Source organism: Protopterus annectens, chromosome 2.part2 (genome assembly GCF_019279795.1).
Source record: "Protopterus annectens isolate FY-2018-M chromosome 2.part2, PAN1.0, whole genome shotgun sequence".
Classification (NCBI taxonomy): domain Eukaryota; kingdom Metazoa; phylum Chordata; order Ceratodontiformes; family Protopteridae; genus Protopterus; species Protopterus annectens.
Window position 1 is genome coordinate 1,079,661,992 of NC_056730.1, and position 21,032 is coordinate 1,079,683,023.

The following is a 21,032-nucleotide window of genomic DNA, read 5'->3' on the forward strand; positions in this document are numbered from 1 at the left end:
CAGATTGCTGGTTTGGGGTTGGTAGCTAACTGTCTTCTTTTTTTTTTTATTGTGGCTGTCATTTGTCAGAATGGGATTTTGACTTTTACATTTTGTATGTTTGTAGATGCGAGTGACAGATTCAGGAAGTCTCAAGTCTGTAGTGCTTTTTAGTCACATTCTGCAGCGGTGTTGTGTGAAGTGCGGACTTCCGAAGAGTAACTTAAAAGTAGATGTTTCCCTGTTGTATACCCATTCCCCTGATGGAGTGTAATGGAAGTTTGTATTTTAAATATTATAACTAAGCATGTAGCTCTTGTGATAGGGAACATTTTTTGAGCAACAGCAATGCATATTTGTTTGAATTGCATAATGCATATATATGTGTTTTTGTGCTCCTTTCAGTGGGTGTAGATGGGCCAATCTGCCCCATTGAAGAGAACAGACTGTAAATATCCCTAACTGTAATTTATAAAACTGTGCTCGGTATATGTCCATGGGATGCATTTACACTATGGCAGTAATAGTTTACTTGAAATAATTCTATTGCAGGGCAGATCGGTAAAAGATCTGCAGTGACATTAGTGTTGAGAGGTTTTATAACAAAATTGCTGTGAACTGCAATCTATAATAGACTATTGCAATACTAGTGCAGGTTCACAGTTCTCTGTGCCGCAACCATTTTTCTTTGTATAATAATTAAAAGGTCTTGATGGCACTTAAATACGTTCCTGTCACTGCGCATGCCCACAACTCGATGTACCCATTTTAATTTTTACTATGATCAGTCATTTTGGGAGAGTGGGAGGGAGAAAATTATTTACAGAAAGTGCTGCTGCTCAGTCACAGAGTAGGTAAAGTTGGAAGGAATCAAACCCTGTACCGTGGGCATAGGAAGCAAGCAGCTCATTAATAGTTCAGAGTTTTGTCCCCTAATCTAACTTCCTTTGTTTAATATACCATCTGACGTCTGACTGGTTATATTTTATGTTTAATATTTTGTCTGTTTTTCAGTTTGGGTTGGAAATGAATGTTGGTATCGCACAACTCCTTTGGAGTGGGTGGGGTTGCGTGATTATGCATGCAAATTTTATGTTAATCAGCTTCCTGATTTTTGGCCAGTTGTACCTAATTTTCATGGACCTTTGTCCAGATTTTTGCTGTTTTCAGGTTGAGAGGTATGACGGATATCATACTGTCCACATACCACACTAAACAGCTCTGCTATGGCTGTGGTGGCATCTTTCTATGTCTGTATGACTACTCTGCATAGCCACTGTGTGGTGACTGTGGAGTGAGCACAGGACTGGAGTGGACCCCATGATGTTGGCAGCCACCATACACACACACAAAGGAGCTGACAGCAAACAAGGATGTCTCAGCTGCAGGGGAAGATAGTGCAGTCTGTGCTGATGTGTCAGCCAGCTAATGTCCTTTTGTGACATCAAGAAACTGAGAGGTGGGCTGCACATGAAAAAGAGTAGTTCTGAAGAAAGGGAAGGCGTGATATGCTTTCCGCAGTACCCACACCTGGCCCTGGCACTGTGGCTGCAGACTGCACTGGGTTGTGGCGCCATCATCATTGGGTTCAGACACTTTCCTAACATTGAGCATGGCATTATCCATAATGGCGGACTCTGACAACAAAGCATATGTAAAAATACGTAGCATACTTTAGTTTATTAATGCACTTTTCTCAAGTAGCCACATTCCAGAAATAGCACACTATAAAACAGAGTGGCATACGAAATGTATAAGTCAAAAAACTTCTGCAAGCTGATGTTGCTGCTGAAGTCTCAACATGCCTGTATGAACAAAATGACTATACTCATTAGGGTATGAGTCTGAGTCAGTTATGTAGCACTGTATGAGATCTGTGTTAGGTAATACCCATCTGGGGCATCACCCACTGACATTTGAGGTGCTTGATGAAATTCTGCACCTCTGTCATGTTCTCCACGATGCGTGAGGGACCTGCCATGCTGTCCAGACAAAAATGCAAGGAACTTAGCCATGTCAGTAAGTGATGATTCTGTTGGTGGACCACAGCCCATAGTCCTCCACTTCTTTGCCAGGTGGATTATTTTGCTGTGAGCTTGAGTAATCATGATAGTGACTCTATCACATACTTGATCATATGTGTAATTATGGTCACTGACTGTGCTGAACTGTTCATTAAGGGTCTACCAGACATGTTGGCAAAAGGCCTCATCTTTCTTATTAGTAAGGAGCATTGGACAATCATGTTCATAGAGACCTGCAGTACAGTGTCCTTCTCTGCCTGGGAGAACTTCCTCTTTCTGTCTTTTTCAAGCATTTTCCTTGTAAATGTCAAGAAACACACAAGAAACACACATGTAAGCTGTTGGTATATTATGTCCTTCCCACTCACATCTCAGTACCCTACAAGAAAGTCTACTGTTACTATGCTATCTGACCCACAAAGAGGCGTATAACATCTTTACAGATGCCTGACATTTAGCAGCACTCAGTATGATATAATATGTGTGTCATTGTTACACACCATAAAATACCATCCCATGCAAAAGGGATACTTAAGTATGTTCTGTGTTTCAGGGGTCAAAAAAGAGGACCAGCATACAAGGCAACTTATAAAATACTTTATTAAAAGTATTAGGTTCTTGGAAAACAGACCGGTTTCGGCACATACAAAATCAAAGCCTTCTTCAGTGTTTGAAAACCATACAGGAAAGAACCTATATATAAATAATTCATTGAGTTATGTGCTTAATTACAAATGCTCATTAAGACCTGGCTTAAAGAGCCCACCAAGTTTAATGATCCATTTTTTCTCCATAGAGTTTAGTAAATCATGCCAACCTAATTTATTCTGTCTAGATCTCAAGATTTTATCAATGATGGTGAAGCTAAAACTTGCGTTTTGATGAATAAGAGAATGTTTATATAAAGCAATAGTTTCTCTCTTGAGCCTGATATCACTAAGGTGTTCGGATATTCGAAGTTTCAAGGGTCTAGATGTTTGACCAATATAAAATGCAGGACATGTACACTTAGCCAAATAAATTGCCCAATCTGAAGAAAAATTAACAAAATTTTTTTGATATCAAATACTTCAGGGGTATTCTGGCTAGTGGAACTTGTGGTTTTGAGTAGTTTGGTGCAGTAAATACAATGTCCACAAGGAAAACAACCAAATAAGGGATCACCTGATAATGTGGTTTGAATAAAGTTGGTAGTTTTCACTTCAGAATGTTTGAAGTGATTAAAAAAAGCAGATCGATTTTTACCTTTTCGGAAAGAAAATGAACATCTATCCCCAAGAATATCATGAAGTCTAGGTTCACATGTTAATATGTTCCAGTTGTGTTGAACAATATTAATCAATGTATTGGTGTTGCGACCATATGTGGTGATAAGTCTGAGTGATACGGAATTAGATTTGTGCCTAGTTTTGTAAAGAAGCAAATCTGCACGTTCCATCTTGTCAACAGTGTGTTTGGTATGTAATAACTGGCCCATTTTGTAACCACGATCTTGAAATCTATGTAGTAGATCATCCCTGAAGTCAGCTATGACAAAGATAAAATTATTTTCTTAGATGTTTTGGTTTGCCGTGCATCTGACCATACGCTGACTACAGAGATTCATCGTAAATTCCCCGAAAACAATTCACTGCTCCATGTAACCAGCTTTCATCCTCCCCACATTTGCAAAAACATTCCCAAATCACAGTTCATGCATATTAAACGCATTTGTTCTGATCAGCACACCTATACACACTTCAGGGATGATCTACTACATAGATTTCAAGATCGTGGTTATAAAATGGGCCAGTTATTACATACCAAACACACTGTTGACAAGATGGAATGTGCAGATTTGCTTCTTTACAAAACTAGGCACAAATCTAATTCCGTATCACCCAGACTTATCACCACATATGGTCGCAACACCAATACATTGATTAATATTGTTCAACACAACTGGAACATATTAACATGTGAACCTAGACTTCATGATATTCTTGGGGATAGATGTTCTTTTTCTTTCCGAAAAGATAAAAATCTATCTGCTTTTTTTAATCACTTCAAACATTCTGATGTGAAAACTACTAACTTTATTCAAACCACATTATCAGGTGATCCCTTATTTGGTTGTTTTCCTTGTGGACATTGTATTTACTGCACCAAACTACTCAAAACCACAAGTTTCACTAGCCAGAATACCCCCGAAGTATTTAATATAACATTTTTTGCTAATTGTTCTTCAGATTGGGTAATTTAATTGGCTAAGTGTACATGTCCTGCATTTTATATTGGTCAAACATCTAGACCCTTGAAACTTCGAATATCCGAACACCTTAGTGATATCAGGCACAAGAGAGAAAATAATGCTTTATATAAACATTCTCTTATTCATCAAAGCACAAGTTTTAGCTTCACCATCATTGATAAAATCTTGAGATCTAGACAGAATAAATTAGGTTGGCATGATTTACTAAACTCTATGGAGAAAAAATGGATCATTAAACTTGGTGGGCTCTTTAAGCCAGGTCTTAATGAGCATTTGTAATTAAGCACATGACTCAATGAATTATTTATATATAGGTTCTTTCCTGTATGTTTTTCAAACACTGAAGAAGGCTTTGATTTTGTATGTGCCGAAACCGGTCTGTTTTCCAAGAACCTAATACTTTTAATAAATTATTTTATAAGTTGCCTTGTATGCTGGTCCTCTTTTTTGACTTGTACATCGTTTCCTTTGGGACCTTGCAGCTGTCGTACTCACAGAGGTTGCATCATTTGTGGTTTCCTGTGTTTCAGGGGCCCACAACATTACATATGTGTCTTACAATATGACTGTGGATGGGTAAAATTGTGATCCCTGCACCATGTTTGTCCCCATAACCATTTTATTGCTACAGGGCCCACTAATTCACCTGAAAGCAATTTTAAGTTACCCACGGCACCCATGACAAAGACTGTCAATGAAAACATAGGTATGCATACACCATGACCTTAGTCCAATTGTGGAAGACCCCTGGTCTTTCTATATGTGCCACACAACAATAGGCTGATGCTTAATGCAGGCCATCTATGAGCATAACTTGACATCCTCCCCACACACACACACTATGACTCATATATTGTTTGTTGTATGTACATGCCAATATTGTTTCCCCCCTAACTGAAGTAGACTGCAACATGTTGCAGATGTATTGCAAAACATTCCATATATGCAACTTAAATTTTATGATCAATCCATCCAAAAACAATCCTAGAAACACAGAAGAAAATGTGTTTACCCCAGATCCCCACTAAGTAATACCAGGACTGCACAGTTGAGCATGGCATTTCACCTATCACCCCCCCAAACAATGATTACCAACAAGGACAATCGTTTTTACTACATGGTCACACTCCATGGAGTCACAGGTTAAAATGACTACTCTCACATTACAAGAACAGCTCAGGATACTGTTTGGAAAACCATTCATCCCACAAACAAGTACCAAACAAGAATGTCACATGAACTGTCCTCTTCAGAAACCTACTTTGCTCCCCTTCTCTTACTTCTTATGATGCAGAAATTAATATTGGCAGTTAAGTAGACCCATATAACACAGCACAGGGCCTGTGTGCCTACCTCCTTCTTTCTACTAAACGTACCTCATAGTTCATGCTGAGACACTCACTTCATGGCATGTTAATGACCCTATGCTGTGTACATCTCCCCCTATTAATAGTCAGTTATTCTCAGTCCCAGCACCCAGCCTCAAGAAACCCCATGTAACTCAACAAACATGAAAGATCTGCTACTAATGTACAAAACCAGTTTCCATACGTGTGCAGTGTGTTCACTTACCTCAGCTGCACTCTTTTTGAATGTTTAAAACAGGCAGAATATTAGGTAGAAGTGGTCACTTTACTAGTTTGCTAACTGCAACAAATTCATTCAATATTTTTAGGTTTCGATATTACAAGATCGATCTTTAGTTATTCCATTAACTAAAGTTTCAATCTTGTAATATAGACCTGAAAAATATGTTATTCTACCATCTTTATTAGTTAGTAAGCACAGTGTTTTAAATCCCTAATGTTACATCCTTTTCTTGTTTTTTTTTTTGTTTTTTTTTTATTTTGTTTTTACCTCCTCTAAAATTGTGTTGAGACTTTTTGGTGGGACTATGAGAGTTCTGCAGAATGTACTGATTATTTTAATGAATGCTAATGCAATACCTGTTGTAATATCTTTCTAAGTTTATTATAGCAATGTTTGTAATGATCCCTGACGTTACACCATTGTTCTGTAGTTATCTTCAGCTTTGGAATTATGCTGAAAGGTTGGGAGGTTGGTAGGGGCTGTGAGAATGTTGCACAATGTCCAGATGTTTATTAGTTTTGGTCTGTTCATCACAAATATGGGGTTAGACAACACATGCTACTGCAAAATCTTTTTCTAGCATCATTAGTTCATTAGCCCAATATTTTAAATTCTTAATGTTCAGTCTTACTGTAGTGCAGTCTTCATCATGTGTGGGTGTCTATGTCCTGTGTGCAAGTCTGTGTAGCTGTCTGTCTTGTGTCTCTGTCCTGTGTGAAGGCGCCTGTGTGGGTGTCTTTGTGTACCTCTGTGGGACTGGCTACACTGATGCAGTACAGAGGCTTGCCATAATGTAACAACATTACTACTAAATGCCAGTCAGTGTGTGTGTGTGTGTGTGTGTGTGTGTGTGTGTGTGTGTGTGTGTGTGTGTGTGTGTGTTGGTGTGTACATCTGTGAGTGGCTGTCTTGCTTGGTACAGGGGCTTGTCGTAGTGCAACACTGGTACTAAATGCCAGTCAGTGTGTGAACCTCTGTTTGTGGCTACCCTGCTGTGGTACATGGGTTTGTCATAATTTATTGGTACTAAATTTTATTTATTTTATTTATTTAACTTTTGTTGACTGGGAAAGTCCGACTAGGACAGAGTGTATTTTCAGCAAAGGCCTGGGGAGAAACCCTGTAGAAGTATGTCTTTGGAATGTGGGAGGAAAGCCATGTGAATGCAGGGAGGACATGCAGACTCCATACAAAAGGCGGAATTCTGAAAGACTGGCAATTCCACTTTAAACTGATGGCCAACTTGTGCTTAGACTCATTCCCCAATTGTTTTTTTGTGGCTAGCATTGCTGCACTTAGAATGGGTGACCATGTGGTTTATTTTTTTTCCTTGACTTATTGACATTGCGATGCCCCCCTCTATGATTTCTGTATCTATTGTCCATTGTCTGCTTTTGCTCCCTTGGGATTTTATAAATATGGTTGTTCAGTTAACATAGTTGTTCGAATTTTTTGCAGCTGTGTATCTGGAGTAGATGGGTCATATCCCTTTTGACTGTCATCTTTTGCTAGTTGGCCGTCAATGTAGAGTGGAATCACCATTTGTTATATTATATTTTGTTGTTAATTTCTTTATGTTTTTCTTGTTTACGCAAAGCTGTAGGGCTGTTTATGCCTACGGCGTACCCAGATGGAGTTTCTGTTTGTATGATCACATCTGTCATTAGGTTGTTCTTCTTTGATTGGTCATTTTATTTCTTTATTTTTGATTGGCCTTTGTGCCTAGATTCAGTATTTGGTTGGTCCTCATTGGTAGCAGTTAGAATGGGTGACCGAGTCAATAATTTTCTGATACCGATTTTGTCTTTAAGAATAGGACATAGTGTTTCCCTGATTTGAAGTGGACATTGTTTTATTATTTTATTGGCTAATCTGTGTGTTATTGACACTTGTTTTTTGCAATTTTCTTGTCTCTGTAATGCTGTTGACTTCATTATAACTGTATATTTTTATGGTGTTTTGAAACAGGGATTTTTTTGATACCTTGTTAACATCATTCACTAATTTTATACCTTGATATTTATGAGCTTGTGATAACTTGCCCAGGATCACTAATCCGAATTTTAGGTTATAACCCTAGTTTTTTAAATGCCTGTATTGGGAAGCTTTTGATTGGTGGTGTGCTCAACCAATAGCCACCCTTAATTTATTTTTTATCCAATGTGAAGTGCTCGAGTATATAGTTCTTTTGCTTGACAGATGCGAATGTTTGTAGGCCTTTTGTTACTAAGTTTTTAACTTGCATTTGACTGGATGTTTCTCACATTGCTGTAAGGGAATCTTTCTTCATAGGTTGTTTTTATCTCTAGTTACCATTTTGAATTAATGCATTCAACATGTGATTGAATTTAGGAATTTCGATTGGTTTGTGATCTATTTTAAATATGTGTGTATGCCTGCATAATTTATGGTCTGAAGAAGTGGTGTGTGTTCACCGTGAAAGCTCTTACCAATAAATATAATTCTTGTGGTCTTCAGTCGTGGTAGTCTGGAGTATTTTATTCTACAATATTTGTCATTGTTTTTACTCCACTCTTTGCTGATTTTGGATTTTAGCAAAACAAAAAATATTAATCTCAAGATGGCTACTGAGAGGCAGAGTGTGTGCTGTTCAGTAACTGGTGGTCTTGGACTAGATGTTGCAAATTTTAAAGGTAAGTTGAAAAAACAGGTTAATATCCTAAGAGCTGCATTGTGCACTAAGCAGTTAGATATGAAAGGGGGTTACTTAATCTTTAACAATCTAGGCAGAGAACCATTATTTTAAAAGAGGAAGATAGATTCAAAGGGGGTTGTGACTTTGTATTCTGGCTGAATGGGATACAGTGGGATGGCCAATAAATTTAAAAAGCTGTAGGGGAGTGATTTCACAAAATGATAATTCTGTGCTTACTCACAATCGCCAATGAAAGAAGAGAGTTAAGGAAATATTTGGTCAAATTAACATAAGGGGCAGACAGTTAGAAAGACTTTAATTTATTTGTAAGTTATAAGAGGCACAGCTGTGGTCTCATTAAAAGCAGAATGCAAGTAAATCACAATGTAAAGAAAATACACCACAATATACAAAAAATAACATTTCCCTGCAGTGGATTCATCTGTTGAATTTATGACAATATTGCTAATCAGAATTTTGGACAGGTCTGTATTTTACTTGGACATTAGAATTAAATAATACCATTGACAAAGGCAGGCACAGAAACTTGGCAGAACAAGACTCTGCCTGAGCCATGTAGAAAAAGATTGGAGATGAAGAACATAAAACAGATATTGACCATTATGAGATAAATATCTGCAAAAATGTGGGCAACACTAGCAATCCAGTAAGCTTCTGAGGAAGCAGTAATGATTTGCTTGGCAAATACAAAGAATGAAAAGTAAACTACCCTAATCTAGATACATATGTAAAAGCAACAAGTATTTTGTAAACGACTTCACCACGATTTCTGAAAGCACTTACCCAAGATACCAAAATTACTTGCTGTTGCAGATATAACAAAGAATGCACATTTGCTTGTCTTTGTTTTAACATCCAAACCAGGCTCTACAGTAATGTAGATCATTAAAAGAGTTAAAAGCCATGGCAACTCATCTGTTGATTAATCTTCTCCAGTCTATTTTAAGCAAATGGCCTATTTGCTTGCATAGACCTTAATATTATGTAAATAGGCACATCATAGATGACCAAGCATCAAAGTTTGAAATATAGTAACAGTTATATAGGTCAGCAAAGGCCCAGTGTTTTCCAAGGTTGTTAATGAGAGGCTTTTTAGTATGCATAATCCTCAAACTGATTGTATGGATTACAATTCAGAAAATTATAGGTAGTCTAAATGAATATGGAATCTTCTACAAAATGCAATAAGACTTCAGAACAGGTCATGGTACAATAACTGCAGTGGTCAGAATCAAGGACTGTTTGTGTCCACCTGTCTTGATAGTAGTCTGTATGTTGTAGTAATGTTCTTGGACTGCTCAAAAGCATTTGATACAGTATTATGTCCAGTCCTACCAAAAATGCCTTAAAAAATCAATATTTGACAGTTTGGTTCCAGGTTACCCATAAGGATGAATTGAATCAATGCTCTGGCATCAGAGGTGTTCACTGCCATATGCAGTACAGGTGTACCTCAGTTTTCTCTACCAGGACCTCCGAGTTCTTACTATCCTGACAAATAATATGGCTAAGCATACTTGAGACACTATACTTATGCAGGATGTGGAAAATCTTCACAACACTTTGCAATGCTACTAGCATTGATAAAAACTCACCTACAGAAGGCTTTAATGACCAAAAATAATGGGTGAGTAGAAGCAATCTGCTATGAAACAAATGCAAGACAAAACTCTGTGTCTCTGTTAAAGAGAGTATAGAAGGGTTATTCCTGCAAAACCACTACTAACAATAATGGAACAACTGAAGAAGTGTTCAGCTGGAAATAACCTAGCCATAGTTCTGGATCACAAGTTGTAGATCTAAGAACACATCCACAAAACAGTTCAGTAGATACAACAGAATGTAAGTGCACTATATCATATAAGAAAAGTCCTTACATGTCATAGGAAAAATACTGCTAATCAAGTGCTACTCATCTCAAAACTCATATATGCTGATTTGATAACTTGCCACAGTTCACCAGTGCACACTAACAATGACAAAGAGCAGAGTAGCACAATTCCCTGCAGATGCTCAGTGCTCCATACACAAATACAAAGCACAAGCATCAGCATTACAGATGAAGCTATTAAATAAATGTATGTCCTCTTATCACCTCAGTTCCTGTCTGCCAGCTAGACACTTAAATCCTACATGTAATATCTGTTTCAAGTAACCAAGACAAGTTACGTAACAGGCGACATATCCCAAAGTCCTGTTCAATCAACTTCACTTCTAAATCAAGGTGGATAGGTAGCCTCTCAGTTTTTTAAGAAAGAAGTTAGCTAATATTATTTTAGGAGGAGTCTGTGCTACCACCATGACATCATACAATCAAATGGACACCAGTATAACTTTGAGTCAAATTTCATTTCTACTATATTAGGCAATGATTTTAAGGTTACGTCACATTTATTTTCAAATGCACAACACCAAGACTTGTGTAACATGATTACAGACATTGATACTGTTTTCCTTTCTTCCTCTGGTATTCCTTTTAATTAAGATGAAATACACTTATCCACAACAGCAACCGAAACATCTTCAATTCATAATCTACACTTTTCTAGTGAGACAGATGCATGTTGGTATCCACACAGTTGTTTAATATTTACAGTTCCGCACAACTTGCAGAAATGTTGTTTTAATTATATAATCACTTTTGTGTACTCTTTCTGTAAAAGAGCTAACATTTTTATTGTACATGAAGTAAGAGCTTTAATGATGGATGAAGTCATATAATATGAATGCAACTTTACCTTGCTGTATATGTATAAAAACAATGATTGTATTTACTTGATGTTGCATGCTTTGCATATCTGGAGCTTTTTCCTCTCATGTCCCCTCTGATTAACAGAGCAAACCCTGTTAACAGTATAACAGTAAGTAAACAAACAAATATACAAACAAACACATGATAGATAGATAGATAGATAGATAGATAGATAGATAGATAGATAGATAGATAAGTCAATAAAAATTGCCTGTGCAGGTTTGTATGGTTGATTCTAGTATGAAAATGCTGACAGGTACTGTTTAAGAGATTTCATATTTAAAGAATTTGCGTTATAGTGCTTATGCAAGTGGAAGCATAACGCTTTTTGATTGCAGAGATGATATGAGTTGCTGACTGTAGAAATGTTTTTAAATCATACTGCTCATTTCTATAGGAGTTTTTATATTACGTTTATCTTACATTTATCTTACAACTACTGTGTAAGAAAAACATATTACTGATTTTAAAGTCATCTTTCTACTGATGGCAGTCTGTACCCTGGTAGATACGTAAACTACAAAAGCAACACAAAAAAAATTATAAATTGAAAGATTATTTTCTAACTGCTAAATATGTATCAGGAATGCATATAAATCAATATTACAACAATGATCCCTGTCTTATATATTTATCCATAGTGCTTTGCGGATGACATACTTGCAGAATGGCGGGAGTGATCCCATGATTTTAACACAGCTTAATGAACTTCTGGCTGAAGCCCAGAAAGTTGAGGAAGGAAACAAACAGAGAAAAACTCGGCACAAGGAAAAGAATAGACGTATGTTGTAAAACATGTATTTGTATTTATTACTGCTTATACCAGAAAATGTGCTTGAAATGAGCAGAAAAGCAGAGGTATAAAATCAACTGCTAACTGTGGTACAAGATATTTGGCTTAGTTAGTATAAATATGTTCATAGAGGTTTCAAATTGTCATCAAACACTTGTTATAGGTCAAAAATAAGTTACATAAAATACATGTGTCGTCAGTGTAGCCAGCCATCAATGGCATGTTTTATTATTGTATGGTGGCTTATAAGGTAGTGCACTTTACTTTGATACCAGAAGACCAAAAACTATGGGTTCCATTCCTTTATCAGGTGCATCAGTTCTTGTCCTTAATTGACACTGTTGTGCAATATGGGGATGCTGGACTCCTGAGGTTCCATCCTTCAGCTGAGAAAATAACTGAGTTCTCATCTGCCTGAGCTGGTGGTACCTCAAGTTCATGTAAAAGATCCAAGGTTACATATTCAAACGAAATGGGAATTTCCCCAGTGCCCTGCTCAAATTTCCCCATTACAATATGATTACCACCTTATATGTCTCCTGAAAGCAGGTAATACTTAAAGGGATTATCCCAGTCTATACTTTATTTATTAATTTCGTCAGTGGAGGACCGGTGAGAAAAGCTCCAAAACGGTTACAAAAACTAAGAAAATTTTACAGAGAAAAAAGAATCAGTTTCTTAACAGTAGAAATGGGGGTTTGGAATTATCCAATGCATAATACAATCAAGACAGAGGTTAATACAATTTGTTTCTGCAGGAATGTCATAGAATAATAAACAGGGTGCATTTACAAATACAGCAATAAACAAATTTTCATTTACATGTGAGTGATCAAAAGCAGTACACATTTATAACTTTAGATAGGATTTATTTACATTTACAGGATAAGGCTGGAGAGCTGAAGAGTTAGGGGTTGGTGATACTCTAGAGATCAGAAAGAGAGACATTTAGAGAGTTAGTCAGGGTATGAACAAGAGCAGAGCCAGGAGGAGTTTAGGTGCTGTTTTAGGTTTTGCTTAAAGATAAATGCACAGCTGTTCTGTTTTAGTGGGATAGGCAGGGAGTTCTATTGTTTGGTGATACAGGATGAGTATAGTGAGTCTCCAGCTGTATTACTGGATTTGGAAGTTATTAGTAGGCTGTGATTACCTGAGCAAAGGTAAAGTAGTGAGTAGTAGTACTTCAGAATATTTTGTAGAGTGGGCATGTCTGTGGTTTGTGTATTATTCTGTGGACAATTTTAAGCTGAGTGAATGTAAGGTGATTAGGTTGTTCTAGCCAGCTGAGTTTCTTTAGTGTTAAGCAGCGGTGTGTACAGTAGGATGTATTAGTGTTAAGCAGTGCTGTGTGTATTAGTGCTAAGCAGTGGTGGGTACGGTAGGATGCGTTAGTGTTAAACAGTGGTGTGTACGATAGGATGCATTAGTGTTAAGCAGTGGTGTATGCTGTGGATGTATTAGTGTTAAGCAGTGGTGTGTGCTGTGGATGTATTAGTGTTAAGTAGTGGTGGGGACGGTAGAATGTGTTAGTGTTAAGCAGTGCTGTCTGTATTAGTGTTAAGCAGTGGTGGGTACGGTAGGATGCGTTAGTGTTAAACAGTGGTGTGTACGATAGGATGCATTAGTGTTAAGCAGTGGTGTGTGCTGTGGATGCATTAGTGTTAAGCAGTGGTGTGTGCTGTTGATGTATTAGTGTTAAGCGGTGGTGGGTACGGTAGGATGTGTTAGTGTTAAGCAGTGCTGTCTGTATTAGTGTTAAGCAGTGGTGTGTACGGTAGGATGTATAACTGTTAAGCAGTGGTGTGTATAGTAGGATGTATAACTGTTATGCAGTGGTGGGTACAGTAGGATGCATTAGTATTAAACAGTGGTGTGTACTGTAGGATGCATTAGTGTTAAGCAGTGGTGTGTGTGGTGGATGTATTAGTGTTAAGCAGTGGTGGGTGCGGTAAGATGTATTAGTGTGTACAGTAGGATGTATTAGTGTTAAGCAGTGGTGTATACAGTAGGATGTATTAGTGTTAAGCAGTGGTGTATATGATAGGATGTATTAGTGTTAAGCAGTGCTGTGAATGATAGGATGTATAACTATTAAGCAGTGGTGTTACGGTAGGATGCATTAGTGTTAAACAGTGATGTGTATGGTAGGATGCATTAGCGTTAAGCAGTGGTGTGTGTATTAGTGTTAAGCAATAGTGGGTATGGTAGGATGTATTAGTGTTAAGTAGTGATGTGTACGGTAGGATGTATTACTGTTAAGCAGTGGTGTGAATGGTAGGATGAATTAGCTGGAGATTCGGCTATATTCTTAAACCATGCCTCTAATTTATTTAGTAGGATGGCTTGAATGTTGGTTAATACGGGTGATGCACAGAGAAGGGAGGGGAAAAGGTAGGATGATGCTAAAGATTTTCTTGATGAGTCTGTGAGGATGGGATTGTTTTAATAGAGCAAGCCCCTTTTTTGTGAGTCTTCTTGATGGCCTGGGTGGTATGCAGGTCAGATTTTAAGTTATTGTCTATTATGACTCATAGTAGTTTGGTATTTGTTACAGTTTCTATGGCGGCATTGTTTGCTGAAGTAATATTAAAAGGTGTACAGATTGTTGAAAGGGATCTGGACTGAAATGTATTAATTTTGTTTTTTGACATTTAGGATTGGCTGATGACCATTTAGCCATAATTCTATGAACACAAAGGCAAATACAGCTAAGGCAGAGATAAAACAAATACTATTAAAGCCTCTATGAGATATTATAAGCTATGTAGCCAGTATTTCCAACATTGTCTGCACTATTCTAGAATCTTTGATGACATTTGTATAATATGGATAAGGAACAAAAGAATTATTAGTAGACTTTATTGATTACCTATCTACAACTACTGATTTCCTCAAATTTACATCTCACATAACAGAAGAGGAATTTAATTGTTTGGATGTCACAATTTTCAAAGATAGACGTTTGGAGATATATTTATCTAAAATCTACCAGAAACTTACTTATTGTAACTCTTTTCTTCACTTCACTAATGGGCATCCTCTATCACAAAATAAAAGTATTGTCAAGGGTCAGCTAGTAAGGGCAACCCATTTGATTTCATCATACAATGATTTTATGAACGAATGTGAACATTTGAGGACTGTGTTCCTACACAGGGAGTATCCCAACAATTTTTTATCCAATATTATCGTAGAAGTCATTGGGAGATGTGGTAACAGGTTTATGCCAATCTTATGGGTAGAAGTAGGTGGTAACTCTATTCAAAACAATAATAATTACAGTACTGCCTGTGTTTGGAATTTAATAGGGAATATTCCTGTAATAAAGGCATCATCATTAAATATTGGAAACTTTTTAGATAATTGCCAGGTACCTTAGATATTTTTAAAAATGCCCTAAAGTTCACCTATAGGAGGGGGTGTTCCTAAAGAAAAGACATGAATCCAACATTCTACATGATAAATTTGAAATAAGTAAGATAAAAATGGGCACTTACAAATGTGGTAGTTGTAGGCAATGTCCTTACATTAGTAATATGAACACTGTAAATTTGACTAGTCATGGAAAGAAACTTAAACCACAAAGTTACTATAACTGTAATTCTTTTGGAGTTGTAAATATTTGTATATGCCATTGTGGTGCCTTTTACATAGGGGAAAATGGAAAGGGCACTAAAGAAGTGTATGTAGAAATGTACATGATGTTACACATGGTATAGAAACTAATTCCCTGACGAAACACACAATAGAATGCAGAAATAGTAGCTTTAAATTTTCAGTATTGGAACAAGTGCAAAAAAAATCCCAGAGGTGGACAGTGGGAGGACCTACATGAGTATCGGGAACTGTATTGGAAGTTATTTTTACAAGCCAACAGAAGTCCTGGTTTAAGTGATGTCTTTTCCATAGTTCCAGTTTTAATATTGAGGTCGGTAAGATTATAACTACAAACTTTCTAACCTGATTTGTTTAAGTATCATTTAAATACATCTTTTAACTTGTTATAAATGAGCGAGTTTAAGTCCAGACCCAACACATATTTTATGAAGACTTTTTTGTATTAAGCCCATTAAGCTAGATAAATTTTTAATTTTTATATGTTCACGAAAGTGACTATATTTTAGTACATTTTTGTATGTTTTGTATGCTTTGTAGAATGCTTTTATCTGTTCATGTTCTTTAATACTAAGTACAATAATTAGTTAATTTAATTAGTTACTTTTTCATTGGTTCAGTTTAATTGGCAGTAGTATAAAATTCAAGAAAATTTAGGTTTAATTTAGTTCTGATGAAGTTCTACTTGAACGAAAGCACTCAACTGTTTTAATAAACAAGTGTTTTTTTTATTTTTTCACCTGGTGCTGTGAATTTTTGTGGTGTCATTTAAGAGGCATTAGTTTCCATAATTCTGTGGAACTGAAGGAGACTTCATTTGCTGAAGTAGTGGAAGGACTGAGGCTGAGCAGATGATGATGGCATCATTGTCATATTGTACTAAGGTGGCAGGTTTGCTTGCTTTGTGCAGGTTGTGAAAATATGGAAAAGTACTAGGCCTAGAACTGATCCTTGTGGTACACCAACGGACACAGGTAGGAAAGAGGCTAATTCTTGATTCCCTTTTACAGCTTGTTGTCTGTTGGAGAGAGAGCTACAGAACCAAGTAAGAGCTGAATGAAATAGTGATAAGGAAGATAGTTTATGGATTAAGAGTTGGTGAATACTGTGTTAAATGCTTTGGACAGATCCAGGAATAGGAGGATATTAGGTTACCATTGTTTCTGTTAATATTTATGGTTTCTGAGAAACTAAGCAGAACTGTTGTTGTGCTGGATTGTGGTTGAAAACCATGTTGTGTGGGGAACAGTAGTTTGTTGTTTATGACTTGGGTTAGGAGTTGAGAGTGTATGTATCTTTCTAAGATTTCAGACAAAGGGGAGATAATTGCAATGGGGCAGCAGCTAAAGAGGTCTGTGGCTGATCCAGCTGTGTGAAATGGTATAATATGTGATTTTCCAGATAGTGGGTACATAGTTTTCTCTGACAGATCTATTTATGAGCATTGAGATGGGGTATGCCAGGACATCATCAGCTAACTTAAGGTATTCGAGTGGGAGTTTGTCAGCAGCTGGTACAGTGGTTTTCAGTATCTAAAAGTAGTTTTGATAGTTGAGGTAGAAATTTGGTGGAAAGAAAAGAGAGGGGTATTGTGAGTGTTGTTGTTGGGGAAAGAGAGATGGGAGAGTGGACTAGATTCTAGTAGAGACAAGACAGATTGCATGAAGTGTGGGTTAAATTGTAAATAGAAAGGTAAATAAAATCACTTTCAACTGTTATTAATTCAGTAGACTTACTTTTACATCTTAAAATACTATGGCCTTTATGTCTATTTCTTTCTGTTTTGTAAAATTCAGCAAAGTGAAACTTAGCAAAGTATATTTGCTTTAATTTGTTAAAATAAATGCTAGTCGGGTTTCAAGATGATTTATCATCATGCCATCTTTGCCTAGGAGAAAAACAGTTATTTTAATTCTATGGGGATCTGAGAACCCATCCACTCAGTTACAGTGGGCTAGGCTGTCACCTGTGAGCTTAATTAGCTCTAAGGCCTCTACTCGGTTTGGTAAAATAATTATATTCCTACTATCTATGGCTTCAGTGTTGTAAGGGTCTGTTTTTCATTAAATAGCCTAGTAGCCAGTATTAGCCAAAAGTTTGGACCAGAGTGGGATTTGATGAATCCTTTTTTTAATAAGTTATCATATTTAGCTTCTGATACAGCTTCTGTAGCCCTCAAGTAAAGGGGGGAGACTGCAGCTAGCAGAAAAGCTAATCTATTAGGACTATAAATAAATCTTAGGAGAGAGAGAGTAACCACAAATTTCTACATTCATGGATTTTATCAGACTGTACACATTTATAGTTTTCATTATAGCAACAAGTCATAATGTTTGCAGAACATCTGATTCCATCTCAACGATCATTTAGGTATGTGTCGAACTTAACAGATTGTGTGACTAAACTCTAGTGACACCCTAGGCATTTCTCTAGGATCATCTTAGTGAAGACTATGTATCAAAGTTATTTTAAGATTTCACCCCAAAGCTCTCAACATGGACATCACAACTGCATTGTCACCAAATCTTTGTGTAATGTAGCTAAAGAGATATAAACAGTCATTTCTAGTTATTTAGTTTGTCATAATTTGCATATTTCTGTAAAAATTTCAATAAGCATACCATAAAGATAGAACTACTTGAACTCATATTTACACAAAGGGGGATGAACAAAATGCAGCTGACTGAATATATATAGCTTGAATAGTTACTGAGATACTAAATGTTGTTTACAAAATATTTTTACTATGTTGTTGTGACTTAGAAATTGAAGACCTATTGTCTTTCTTTCGGCTTTTCCCGGTTAGGGGTCACCACAGCGGAACTCCGGTTCTCTAATGATTGGCAGTAGATTTTTATGTGCTGGCTTGCCGGGTCTAACGCACAACCATTCACGCATGTCGACACACAGAAGACGCTCTAACTGAGAATCGAACATGCAACGTCTAACTGTGAGGTGACAACGCCACTGCAGCACCACCACCACAGTCATCTATAATCTAATGAATAAGACTGCTGTAATGATTACTTTGTGCCAACGCTTGCCCTTTACATTTCTTTTGTAACACTTACAGTTCTACAGATGTGGAGCATTTGTTTAAACTGTTATGGAGATAACTTTATTCAAGGCTCAGTATGTAACCATTGGAAGTTAGAGTACAAAGCTTTCAAATTTCCTCTGGAAGGAATGAGATAAGAGTAATAAAATAAAAAGTCAAAAAAATAATAAGGTACTTTTTATTATCAATCCTCAACTGTTCCAACACTTGATATGCCTTCCTTCACAAGGTAAACTTAGTCCTAATAATTTTGAAGGAAACATTTGTTTTATTCCTTCTAGTTTGTCTTTTGGTTCCATGTGCAAGGACTTTGTTAAATAAAATTCAGGGCCTGATAATTTTCACCATTTTGCATTTCCTGTCCCTCTGTTTTTTTTTTCCTTACCCTTTTACCTTGCTACTAGTTACTGTAAAACTTAACATACCATGTCTTCTAATTTGTAATATAGCTATACACGGCTCACTAAAACCGTGTGCACATCACAACACGACACACACATTAGTGCACTGATTTGTATTCATTAAGCAGCTGTACACATCCTGCGGAGCCCCACAAACAAGGTAAACATTGTGGCATGCTAATTACAATTAAGCAGCTGAATTGTAATCTAATCGACAATCCAAAATAGTACAGCTATTCAGCAATCTATAAAGCAATAGTCTACACTTATTGTAGCCTTTTTTTCAAATTCCAAAACTTATTGGAATACTGGAATACAGTCACAGAAACTACACTAAAGGAAAATAATTTTAAGGGCTGCTGTTGCTGTTCTGCATGTGTATGTGCAACAGGCTCAAGTCTATGTTGTTGCTACTGCTGCTGATAGACCTCAGGCAAGAAGGAAAAGGGGTTTAGACCCTTTTTAACTTATCATGGTCTGCATGAGGTGGAAGTAATAGACAGCTACAGGGTGGATAGAGATGTACTCTAGGAACTCTGCAACCTCTGTCGCCCTCAACTGAGAGCAAGGGCAAACTGAGGAGAACCAATACCTGTGGAGACCAAGGTATATGTAGCACTCAGATGTTTAGCTACAGGAACCTTCCAGAGACCAACAGGGGACATGCTGGGGGTGTCACAAACATCAGCATCCAGTATCCTACATCAATTCCTGAATGCTATGCTGCAACATGTCAGTGGCTATATATATTTTCCCCATAACCCCGAGGACAGAGCTAGAACCATGCAGGATTTCTACCCTATAGCACACTTTCCTGAAGTATTGGGTGCAATAGACTGCATACACATTGAGATCAAAGCACCACCCAAAGAACAGGGAAGGCTCTACATAAACAGAAAGGGCTTCCACTCCATTAACTGCCAGGTTGTGTGTAACACCAAGGGAATCATCCTGAATGTGTCTGCTGGTAACCCTAGCAGTTAGCACGACTCCCATGTCTGGCACAAATCACAGCTGTACCAGAGGTTTCCCAGGGGGGATATCACACAAGGCCATTTACTGGGGGATGCAAGGTATGCACAGAAACATTTTCAACAAAAAAGCACTTGAAAAATACTTTTCTTCTTGGATCACAGAATGGTAGTGTTTCCCCACTCCCAAAACAAGCAATGAAGATTTGTACAATCCAAGAAATACCATAGAATTAAATGTATATATGCTTTCCACACAATTATCAGGATGTGTTCACATTCACAACAGAAAAGTCAGTTAATGAATGCCAGTCACTTCTCACTGTGCCCATCCCTCCTGTGGAGGTTGCCCTATGCCACCTCAGAAACATAACACTAGTGACACGTGCATAACAGTTCTCTCCAATAACATAGAATATTATAAAATCATATTTTAATAATAATAGTTGTGCTGGAAGTATAACCTATCTATTTCTGAAATGTAAATGTCTGCAAAAAATGTCTATGTCAACAGTGAAGTGTAAGAAGTGCATATAGATAACTTTCCATTTTCTTTTGGATATACAAATATATTTGTAACATTTTACAAAATTTGTACTGTGCTTGAATAATACTAGCATATAAAAGCCTTCTCTACAGATAAATCACCTTCAAAGGAATGCCAATCTTCTGTTGTGTCCAAATACACAACTCTGCTCACCTTCAAGTTCCTTAACTACACAGTTACCTTTTTATAGTGTAGACTCAGGCCTCTGAGCATTGTGAAGACGCAAATGAAGTGTGAAGTCACTGGAGTTGTTGAATATCAAATGTTTTACTTTGTGTAGCAGATGCAAACATGGTGTAGGCTCTACACCACTGTTAGTTGCTAATGGCTTGCAACTGTCAATGATTAGTGTAAAAGAGAAGAAAAACACAGCA

General features: G+C 37.1%; 1 protein-coding gene across 1 annotated transcript in view; it reads left to right on the plus strand.

Annotated features, from left to right (window-relative positions):
- The window catches only part of LOC122795878 (coiled-coil domain-containing protein 17-like), a 748,474-nt gene that overhangs the window by 491,485 nt on the left and 235,957 nt on the right, over nucleotides 1-21,032 (plus strand). Inside the window, exon 6 of the mRNA XM_044064297.1 lies at nucleotides 11,915-12,054. Coding sequence (XP_043920232.1) covers nucleotides 11,915-12,054 — 140 coding nt within the window. The remainder of the gene's footprint in view (nucleotides 1-11,914; nucleotides 12,055-21,032) is intronic.